The 11,753-nt window shown below is 40.4% G+C and overlaps 1 protein-coding gene across 1 annotated transcript in view; it reads right to left on the reverse strand.

Moving 5' to 3' along the window:
* LOC107741456 (NACHT, LRR and PYD domains-containing protein 3-like) overlaps positions 1-11,753 on the reverse strand; it is a 34,390-nt gene that overhangs the window by 15,364 nt on the left and 7,273 nt on the right. Inside the window, exons 4-10 of the mRNA XM_016554187.1 lie at positions 11,394-11,738; positions 10,309-10,835; positions 9,981-10,154; positions 8,052-8,225; positions 7,774-7,947; positions 7,493-7,666; positions 2,104-2,277 (exon numbers count right to left, since the gene is read on the reverse strand). Of these exons, the coding sequence (XP_016409673.1) occupies positions 2,104-2,277; positions 7,493-7,666; positions 7,774-7,947; positions 8,052-8,225; positions 9,981-10,154; positions 10,309-10,835; positions 11,394-11,738 (1,742 nt within the window). The remainder of the gene's footprint in view (positions 1-2,103; positions 2,278-7,492; positions 7,667-7,773; positions 7,948-8,051; positions 8,226-9,980; positions 10,155-10,308; positions 10,836-11,393; positions 11,739-11,753) is intronic.

The raw sequence follows: 11,753 nt of genomic DNA on the forward strand, positions 1-11,753 counted from the left end.
TGAATATTATTAATTTGTCAATGTCATTAGGATATGTCCCCAAAACCCTCAAATTGGCTGTTATTAAGCCTCTCATTAAAAAACACAACTTGATCCTACAGAATTCATTAAATACAGACCAATCTCAAATCTCCCTTTTCTGTCAAAATACTAGAAAAGGCAGTATCCTCTCAGCTATATTCCTTCTTAGAGAGAAATGGTATCGGTGAGGATTTCCAGTAAGGATTTAGACCGTATCATAGTACTGAGACTTCTCTTACCAGAGTCTCAAATGACCTACTCTTATCATCCGATCGTGGTTTTATTTCTCTATTAGTGCTACTGGATCTTAGCACTGTGTTTGACACTATCAACCATGACATTCTTTTGAGTAGACAACAAAATTATGTTGGCATTAGTGGAATTGCATTGGCATGGTTCAAATCTACAGTTATACTGATGATACTCAGCTCTGTTATACTGATGATACTAATTTCTTTGCGGCCTGATAAAGCATATCATTTCGGAAAACTATCAGATATAAAAAACTGGATGTCTAGTAATTTCCTACTGCTAAATTCTGAATAAACAGAGGCTTTAATTATTCGACTAAAACCTCCGCATGTAATAATCTAAAACACTGTCTAACACTTAATGGCTGTTTTCTAGCATGTGTAAAACCGTATTTTTCCATCTTAAAAATATATCTAAATTATGACCAATGCTCTCAATGTCAAATGCAGAAACTTTAATTCATGCGTTCATGACCTTAGATTATTGTAATGCTTTATTGGGCGGATGCTCTGCGCGCTTAATAATTAAACTCCAACTGGTCCAAAATGCAGCAGCTAGAGTTCTTACTAGAACCAGGAAGTACAACCATATTAGCCCGGCTCTGTCAACTCTGCACTGGCTCCCTATTGAACATCGAATACATTTTAAAATCTTGTTAATTACTTAAAGCCCTGAATTAATAAAGCCAGACACACTCTGTCAGTTTAAATCTAGATTAAAGGCCCATCTCTTTAACCTGGCATACACATAATACACTATCGCATTTCTATAATTTAAATTCGTTAAAGGGTAGTTAGGCTGCAAATAATTAGATAACGGTGATTACAATAGATGGTAATCACCGTAGCCATACAGATCCAGTCTGTATCCAGACAAGGATATAACCAGTCCTCTGCACAATCTGAACTGTGTTGCAGCCTGGAATTAAACCACGCCATGCTGATTTCGTCTGGCCAAAGGAGAACTGGTCCCCCGACTGAGCCTGGTTTCTCCCAAGGTTTTTTCTCCATTTCTGTCACCGATGGAGGTTTGGTTCCTTGACACTGTCGCCTTTGGCTTGCTTAGTTGGGGACACTTGACTGATTGCACAGACACTATTGGACGAGAGCTGAACTGGATGATGACATCACTGAATCATCAATGAACTGACTTTAACTGGAAAAATTACTCTTTGTTATTGTCCTATTGCATTATTGATAAACTATTTTCCTGTTTGACACTGTGAAGCTGCTTTGACACAATCAGTATTGTATAAGCGCTATATAAATAAAGGTGACTTGACTTGATTGGACTTTAATATTTCCGAATATTCAGTCAAATGGAGTAAATCTTCTATTCTTTCATTACATCCCAACAGCTTGGATGTGACATCCCAGATACCACATATCCTTCTATGCACCAATCACATCACATATTTAAGCATTAACGTTTCCCCCAGGCTGTCAGATTTGTTTAAACTTAACTTCACTCCATTACTCAAAACAATAAATGATTATCTTCAATGCTGGATGAACTTGCCACTCTCCATTATGGGCAGAATATCAGTAATTAAAATAACTATACTCGTTAAACTAAACTATTTGTTCTCAATGATGCCAACACACACAAAAAAAAAAGTTATAGAAGTTTAAATTTACAGTTAGGAAGTAAAGGTTCTGTTTTGTTGGTAATTGGTTTTATTTGAGCAGTTAAGTTTACTCCTAAGACTAGTGCCCTTGAAATCCTTTATATTGTTGTATTCCTTAGAAACCCCAAGACTCATATAGATATACACAGAGACACTGAAAAGTTTAAACGATAAAACCTAAAAACTATTCCTGCTTGACATACTTGAGTTTGTCCAGTGTGCATTTTGGATCCTCCCATTTTTTAGAGAGAAGCTTGACTCCTGAATCTCCTGGATGATTGTAGCTCAGATCCAGCTCTCTCAAGTGTGAGGGGTTTGAACTCAGCGCTGAAGACACATAACAACAGCCTTTCTCTGTCACCATACAGCCAGACAACCTACAAAAACACAGCAATAGTCCACATGAAATTAGTTTGTTTATTGTGTATATCATATGTTTTATCCTTTTTGTATTGAACTTATCATTTAAAAAAAACAATTATTCATATTTAGTATCATCAGGAAGAAACAAATATTCCCCCAAATCATTAGCCATTATACATCTTGCATTTAATTGCAAAAGTAAATAAGTCATTTGATCTCACACACAGACAATAGTGGCACAATTCTACTCCTGAAATCTTATGTCGACAAAGTAGTGAATGAAAGAATATAAAGATAAGATTTAAAAACAAAACTTCTAACTTAATGTTCTAAAATTAAATAAGAAGCCGACTGCAGATCTCACAGTTGCACTTGTAAACACAACACTGACAGCTTCTTGACCTGGAGGTGAAGATTTCAATCAAAAACTCACTATCCAGTGAGAATCCTCTGCTGCTAGCCCACACGAGGGATTTGTGCCAGAATGACACAGTGATTTATTTTTTTCCAGTTTCAGTTTTTCATTAATGATCAATTAAATTTTTGTTAGCTTATTGAAAAGTTATGTTTCAAACATTTGACACAAATCTACTTTACAGAAAGTGTAGGGATGTTAAACCTGAACACAGAGCAGAGTGTTTGCAGAAAAGGAAACAGAACTCAGATATTGAGACAAAAAAGAGAAAGAAAATGAAAGACACGAGAGCACCGCCCTGGTTTAACATTCCAGTGGTACATTGACTGAAGGGGTGGTCACACTACACTTTTTTGTTCCATCGACTTCCATTCATATGTATGCAAATGTGTCAGACTGGAAATGCAAGCTTCTGCGAAAAGTTTAGCATTTCGCTGCATTCCAGAGTTCAAGCTTGGTGAACTCTAACCTGCGAATTCGTATAATGACCAACAGCAGTTTGATACGTCACAGCATGACCTCATAGCTGAATTAAAAGAACATAAATTTAAAAATGCAGCGCTGCAGGAAAGTGGAGTAGATTATATGTTTTTTACATTTTAGATGTATTATTAGTTATGTGTTGAATTTAAGTTTTTAAAAAAGATGCTGCAGAGCGTGATGTCATATCACGACTGTTGAAGCTTACAAAGAAATTTTGCATGCTCAAAGTCTAGTGTGACCACGGCTTGAGTAACAAATTAGACAGCAGCCAGAGGATCAGATATCAAAAAGGATTATAGGTGATATGTGAATGTTTCTTAGCTAACTTGACCTTACAGCCTATAGACTAGTGTAGACCAGTTCAGTTTCACTGTGTAATCATATGAAAGGGGCGTTGACACATGAACAGGAATGATGGGTTGAAAAATATTTAATAATATTTAAGTTGTATACTGAATTATAGACCGTTCATATTACGGACCCAGTTAAATGTTTTTACATTGTTCACTGCAGTTTCACAATCTCTGATTTTCTCTAGCATTGTGCTGAGATTGGGGATGCATATGCCCCCTATAGATGGCATCTATTAACCGGTGTATATTCACCTAAAATTCACCTCAGTTTTTTTATTGTATTTTTATACTGAATAAAACATTAAAAAATATAACATGTAACAAGGTTCAAAATGACTATTAATTCATGCTAAGATTGAGACATCTCACCATTGGCTGTTGTGCCAGCACATTTGCATACATTTGAATGAATGAAAGAGGGATTTATATAGCTCTTTGTTGTATATTGCTGTACACCAAAAGTGCTTTAAAATCATATGAGGGGGTCTCTCTTCAACCACCACCAGTGTGCAGCATCCACCTGGATGATGCGATGGCAGCCACAGTACAACGGCGCCAGTGCGCTCACCACACACCAGCTACAGGTGGAGAGGAGAGAGGGTGATAGAGCCAATTCAATGGATGGGGATTATTAAGAGGCCATGATTGATAAGGACCAGTGGAGGGAATTTGGCCAGAACACCGGGGTTACACCCCTTCTCTTCACGAGAAGTGCCTTGAGATTTTTAGTTACCAGAGAGAGTCAGGATCTCGGTTTAATGTCTCATCCAAAGGACGGTGCTTTTTACAGTATAATGTCCCTATCACTATATTGGGGTATTAGGACCCACACAAACCACAGAGTAAGCACTCCCTACTGGTTTCACTAGCCCTTCTTTCAGCAGCAACCTAGTTTTCCCAGGAGGTCTTTCCATCCAGGTACTGACCAGGCTCAGCCCTGCTTAGCTTCAGTGGGCAACCAGTCTTGGGCTACAGGGTGATATGGCTTTGGCTGCATTTGCATAGTTTATATAGTGTGGAGGCACTACGTAATCCACAGAGTGTTACATCTCTCTCTGTTAGTAAGTTGCACTGTGTTTGCTCAGTTATAAAAAGTGAATTAGGTTTGGTTACAGACACAAACTTCATGTATAAGTTGCACGAAAGTGCATTTGATGCATTTGCTGTCTGTGACAAGTGGGGCGGCGCCGAGAGCCATGGGAATGGAGCAAGGCCGGTGGAGTAAATGATAATGAGCAGGGGTTAAAGCAAAAAAAAATCCTGAGCCTGAACTTTTTTCTGGGGGTTGCGGGGGCGGACACATACACAGGGTTATTTGGCAAACAAAAAAATAAACTAACTAGTAACGTTTCTGCCATTGCCATTAGTCCTTGACAGGCTCAGACTACAGATTATGGTGGGATATTTGAAACAGCAATACCAAGAAAGTTTACTCACTACAATATGGTGCAAACACATGTAACATTTTCCTGTGTTGGCATAGGTTTAAATGATTTAGGTTACAAATCAAGTGAGTTTTCCCAAATGAACGTTAATTAAGCAACCCAAACTCACCGCATATACAGAGAGAGTTTAGCCCCTTTCACACATACAGTCTTTACTAGTAAATTACCGTTAAGAGATCATGTGTGAACAGGACCTTTTCAAAAATCCCGGTAAATTCGTTCTGGCAATCATATCGTTCTTATGGAGATGGCTTGATTACTCTGAGCTGTTTACAAAGCTCCGCTGCGTTTTTAATTGCTTTTCTATGTAAATATGACGCTAGATGGAAATATTTGAACATTGCGCTTCGCAGCTTTTTCAATGTGTCGCGCTCGAGACCCAGGTTTCTTTCCATTCATCAGCTGCGACTCTGCAATTGGATACTATTATGCGAGTCTCGTGTTTACTAGCCAATCATAAGTTTTTGCTCTTATAATGTTAGTTTGGTTGAGAGTGAAAGCTGTGTTCCTCTCATACATTGGTAGGCGCACCCATGAACTCGAACGTGATATCAACAAGTGTTTTTAAATGTAGGACGACTTATCTTTTTTTTCACGCAGCCAAACGCTGCACGCCTGAGATCCGGCACGGTGCAGGAGAACTTTAAGCCCTGAATGAGCGACACCTGCGCCACTCACCGGTCTCGAGTTCCACAGAGGAGCTCCGGAAGGATAAAAGGAGGAGTGACGACAGTGCAAGACGAGAGAGGACCAGGCCAGGATTTTATGTTGTTGTTTTATTATGTTTTATGCTGCAGTCGTCTGTGAGGGGCTGCTGCTTTTACTTTTGTTTTGTGTTTGTTCATTTGTTTATTAAAGTTTTGTGTTTAAATGTTCGCCGGTTCCCGCCTCCTTCTTCCTGATCTACGAACTTTGTTACATTGGTGCCGAATGTAAGGAAGGAGGGACACGCTGTCAGAGAGCCCTCGCTGCTGAGGGGGATCGCGGTGCTGAGGAGGTCGGGCAGCAGGACAAAGCGGAGACCGCCAGTGGCTGCCTGAGGCAGTGGAACGATGGAAGACGAGGTGGGACCGAGAGCTCACTGCCGTGCTCCTGGGTCGAGGATGGGTGGCTGCCGTCCGAGAGGGAGCGGAGGAGTCTGCGTGCGCTGTTCGCCAGGAGGCCGGAGCCTGCTGCCATCTGCCATGATTGGGGAGGAGCAGGGAACGGGGGACTCGCTGCCAGCTGCCCTCAATAGGAGGAGCCATCGCCGTCCGCCAGGAGGCGGAGGAGCGGTGGGCCGTCCACCAACCGTTGTTACATTGGTGCCGAAACCCGGGAGGAAGGAGGGACACGCTGTCAGAGAGCCCTCGCTGCTGAGGGGGATCGCGGTGCTGAGGAGGTCGGGCAGCAGGACAAAGCGGAGACCGCCAGTGGCTGCCTGAGGCAGTGGAACGATGGAAGACGAGGTGGGACCGAGAGCTCACTGCCGTGCTCCTGGGTCGAGGATGGGTGGCTGCCGTCCGAGAGGGAGCGGAGGAGTCTGCGTGCGCTGTTCGCCAGGAGGCCGGAGCCTGCTGCCATCTGCCATGATTGGGGAGGAGCAGGGAACGGGGGACTTGCTGCCCTCAACAGGAGCCATCGCCGTCCGCCAGGAGGCGGAGGAGCATCAAGCCGTCCACCAAAGATATCCAGTAACATCGCATGGCACCGCGAGTGAGAGCCTCTCAGCTGGTTGAGGACCAAGCGGCACTATGTCCGGGAACCGGATCGAGAATTTTTTTTCTCCTCTCTCGTCTCTTTCTCTTCTCATACTTCCGTCTCCTTTTCTCTCGCCTTGTCTGTCCATACCCCCAGGTGCTGTGGCTGCTGTGACGGGGCCCCCGGGGGGAGTAGAGTGCAGTCTCGTGGTACCCCCTGGCCTGTGAGGGGCAATGGGGGTATGTGACAAGTGGGGCGTGGCCAAAAGCCGTGGGAACGGAGCGAGGCCGGTGGAGTAAATGATAATGAGCGACACCTGCGCCACTCACCGGTCTCGAGTCCCACGGAGGAGCTCCGGAAAGATAAAAGGAGGAGTGACGACAGTGCAAGACGAGAGAGGACCAGGCCTGGATTTTATGTTGTTGTTTTATTATGTTTTATGCGGTAGTCGTCCGTGAGGGGCTGCCGCTTTTACTTTCGTTTTGTGTTCGTTCATTTGTTTATTAAATTTTTGTGTTTATATGTTCTTCCCCGAACTACGAACTTTGTTACACTGTCATTCTGCGCTTGTCAGTTAGTTCAAATATGTAATATTCGCAGAGACAGATTTCTGACCCTTTCTGAATATGTGTAATTGGCTTGTTTATGCACTTAAAATCTGTTTATTTAATCTTAAAGATGACCGAGCAATGCGCTGAAGAGGACATCCATATAAATGTAAAAAAGTGCCTGCAAATTTAGTTTTTGTCTCTTGTTCTGGAATTCCATTGAGAGCAGCAACATTTGTTGACAAAATTCAACGGCCATTTATTTTGGTAACATTTTGTTAATTATTTTATGGAAAACTATTTACCTTAGTATCTCCAGCTGACAGTTTGTACTCTTCAGTCCATCAGCAAGCAGCTTCACTCCAGAATCCTGCAGGACATTGTTACTCAGGTCCAGCTCTCTCAGACAGGAGTTTGAGGATTGTAAAACTGATGACAAACTCTCACAAGACTGAGCAGTGAGATTACAGATGGAAAATCTGAACAAGAAAAACAGTAATTGCATACAGAATAAATCTTAGCAGTGTGATTTTTATTAATTAATTTAATGCAAAAAAAAAAAAAATCAAGTATTTGAAACTCAAACCTCAGAATCTCCAGCTTAGAGTTTGGACTCTTCAGTCCATCAGCAAGCAGCTTCACTGCAGAATCCTGCAGGTCATTGTTACTCAGGTCCAGCTCTCTCAGACAGGTGCTTGATGATTGTAAAACTGATGACAAACTCTCACAAGACTGAGCAGCGAGATTACATGTGGAAAATCTGAACAAGAAAAACAGTAATTGCATACAGAATAAATCTTAGCAGTGTGATTGTTAGTAATTAACTTAATGCAAAAAAATTTTATAAAGTATTTAAACTTAAACCTCAGTATCTCCAGTTTAGAGTTTGGACTCTTCAGTCCATCAGAAAGAAGCTTCATTCCAGAATCCTGCAGGTCATTGTTACTCAGGTCCAGCTCTCTCAGGACAGAGTTTGAGGATTGTAGAGCTGAAGACAAACTTTCACAGTACTGAGCAGTGAGATTACATCCACATAGCCTATGAAGTGAACAAAACAAAGTCATATTGTGAATTTATCAGACAGTTTGTATAGTTTATAATGTGGAGAGCATGTTTGTATTAAAAACAGTGTATTTACACTTTATTGGTAGAACTATAATATGTATACAATAATAAAGCACTTATAAATAATTTCAAAACTATTGGTTTATAGTTCATTAATAGTTTATCAAGTGTACTTAATACATTAATAGGCTATATACAAATAGTTCATTATACATTTTTACTGTAATTAAAGTGTTATTGTTTAATTAGCTCATATGTAAATAACTACATATGCTTTCTTAACAACATATTAACTTATCAATGAAGAACTCACTGTTTGTATATAGTCTATTATTGTATTAACAACAGCTTATAAACTATTAATTAACTACTTGTATATATTATGGATTATTATTATTATATTATTATGGATATATTATTTTTACACATGAAATCGCATTTGGTCTCGTACTGTATCGCGTACCTCGTCAGTGTCGTGCGCTTTGCTTGGCCATTTGTTGGGATAAACAGGAAAGTGTGTTCAAGCGCCAGCAAAACAGTGTAAAGAAATACTCTTTGTGAGAAGCAGTCAATCAGCAGAAGTTAAAAGCAGCTTGTAAGTGTATTTATTTCTTGTCTCAGTGTTTAGCGCAGTTGTCGTTGCTAGGAAACGCTTGTTTTGTTTACTGTGGAGACGTGCTGAAATCGCGTTTGGTCTCGTACTGTATCGCGTACCTCGTCAGTGTCGTGCACTTTGCTTGGCCATTTGTTGTGATAAACAGGAAAGTATGTCCAGCTGAATTCATTTTGAGTTTTGTTAGAGGAATATAAAAAGCTTAGTATACCGCGGCAGCAGTCGCGGCAGCCCTCGTGTGAAGCTCTCCTCGTGTGAAGACCGAAGAGTGTAAAGACCATTGACTCTACCGTTCGACTCCACCGAGCAAGGCACATAAGTATCGCTTCTGAATCATTCTCTTTCCTACTACTTGTTCCCCTTCTGTTTTCTTATATATTGTTGCTCTTTTGTTAGTTTTGACTGCTTTTATTGTCCTCGTTTGTAAGTCGCTTTGGATAAAAGCGTCTGCTAAATGACTAAATGTAAATGTAAATGTAACTTAAGTAAGCACAAATGTCAGGGCATGTCACAACATATCCAAGACCCGAAAAATGTCTCAGGGTCTGAGTTATGTCCTGAGGGTTCATAACTCATCTGTGCATTTGTGCTCAACACTGCAACAAATTGTTCATGAATCAAACTGATCCAGTTCAACTCCCTGACTCAATGATCCAGTCACAGCGGTTGTCAGGTTATCAACACACTGAATCTGAGTAATATGATTCTCAGAGCAGAGGATTTTACTGATGAAGTTAAAATAAATGTATAGTAATAATCAAATTCATAAGGAACGGGAACATGTTTCTAAATTAACATGAAACAGTTAATTGTAACAAACTGTTTAAAAAAAGTCACTTAAGGAAATTTAGTTATTATTTAACTCTCATAATTGGAAAACAGCATTACAAATATCCAGGTTTTCCATGATGGTTGGGAACCCTGATTGTTTTCTCGTCATGTTTTTTTTTTTTTTTTTTGAGTAGGTATTGTCTGCCTTGTGCCCTTGGAGAAAATGCCACTGATACAATCGTACTACAATATAAAAAGGGGAAAATATCTGCTAGCCATAGTTATGAAATGCCTATTCATCCACATATTTGAACATAGTGATTCAGTTAATGTGAATGTCAAACCTCAGGATGTTCAGTCGACAATGTGGACTCCTTAATCCATCATAAAGCAGCTTCACTCCTGAATCCTGCAGGTGATTGTTACTCAGGTCCAGCTCTGTCAGATGAGAGTTTGATGATTGTAGAGCAGAAGACACAGTTTCACAGCATGTTTCATCAAGACCACAGCTGTCAAATCTGCCAAAACAATGTTTAGACAGATTATTTTCTGATGTTCAGTGTTTCTGCAATAACAGGAAAATATTTCACATAGTATTTTGACATTTAATTGTTTAGTGTTTAATTGATGTTTAAAATGTTTAATTGAACAGTAGTCAGTGAAATTACTCACAGGGCTTTCCTGCAGCATCTCACAGCTGGAACGAGTCTTGTGTAGTTTGAAGATGACGTGAACCTCTTTGGGTTGAACTGATCCAGCACCTTCTCTGACATCAGCAGTACTGAGGTCAACACTGCGCACATTGAAGATGAGAGGTCTTTTCCTGGATGTTCATCTGAACTGAGGTAACTCTGGATTTCCTCATATATTGAATGATCTTTGAGCTCAAGTAAGCAGTAAAATAGGTTGACTGATGTTTCATCTGAGATGTCCTCTTTTTGTAATTCTTTAATGTGTTCACATATTTGTGTTATGCTCTCTGTGGTGTCTTGAGTGTGTGTGATCAGGCCTTTGAGCAGTTTCTGACTGGATTCCAGTGAAATTCCCATCAGAAACCGCAGGAACAGGTCCAGATGCCCTCTCTCACTCTGCATTGCTTTATCAGTGGCCCTCTCTGTTAAGTCATGAAATGTGACATTTCTAAATAAGAACTGAAGCTTTTGTCTGGCTGTATTTTGTGAATCTTCAAAGAAAAACATCTTCCTTCTTAAAGATCTCAGCGATCATTCCTGTGAACTCAGTGTCTTTACTCACATCAATACCACATTCTTTCAGATCTTTCTCATAGAACACAATGTTTTCCTTCTTCAGCTGTTCAAACGCTAGCTTGGCTAACTTCAAAATCATCTTTCTATTTAATTTTAAGTGCTCTGTACGTTCTGTTTCTTCTTGTTCATCGCACTTCTGGCTCTTCATATTCAGTTGTATCAGCAGGAAGTGAATGTACATTTCAGTGAGTGTTGTGCTGTGAACAAACCCACACACCGAGGAGGGATCTGATTGGCTGCTGCTGGTCGTGAGGTCACCCAGACAAGAGCTGATGGAAGCAGCTTACCTTTGACCAGACTTGTAAACAGCATATCTACAGATGCTCTTTCCTCAACAGTATCCAGTGTGTCGCTTTTAAAGTTCAGTGGCAGTCGACTCTCATCAAGTCCATCAAATATAAACACAAGCTTACATTCCTTATATAACTTTGATTTCTCCAGGTTCTTCAATTCAGGATAACATTTCAGCAGAAACTCATGGAGATTGACCTTTTTATCTTTAATCACGTTGATCTCTCTGAATGGAAGCAGGAACACACAGTCTATATCCTGATTGGTGTTTCCTTCTGCCCAGTCCAGGATGAACTTGTGCACAGAGACAGTTTTTCCGATGCCAGCGACTCCCTTGGTCAGCACAATCTTCTCCTCATTGTTTTTCCTCAGTTCAGTAAATATATCATTGCATTTGATTGGTTTGTCCTGTGTTTTTTTGTTCTTGAAAGCATCATCAATCTTCAGAATCTCATGTTCATGATTGACATCTTTCATATCTCCCTCTGTGATGAACAGCTCTGTGTAAACAGTCTTGAGATCTGTGTCGTTTTCTTTGTTGCCCTCAAAAATACATTT

Source organism: Sinocyclocheilus rhinocerous, unplaced genomic scaffold, assembly GCF_001515625.1.
Source record: "Sinocyclocheilus rhinocerous isolate Xijiao unplaced genomic scaffold, SAMN03320098_v1.1 scaffold2843, whole genome shotgun sequence".
NCBI classification, from domain to species: domain Eukaryota; kingdom Metazoa; phylum Chordata; class Actinopteri; order Cypriniformes; family Cyprinidae; genus Sinocyclocheilus; species Sinocyclocheilus rhinocerous.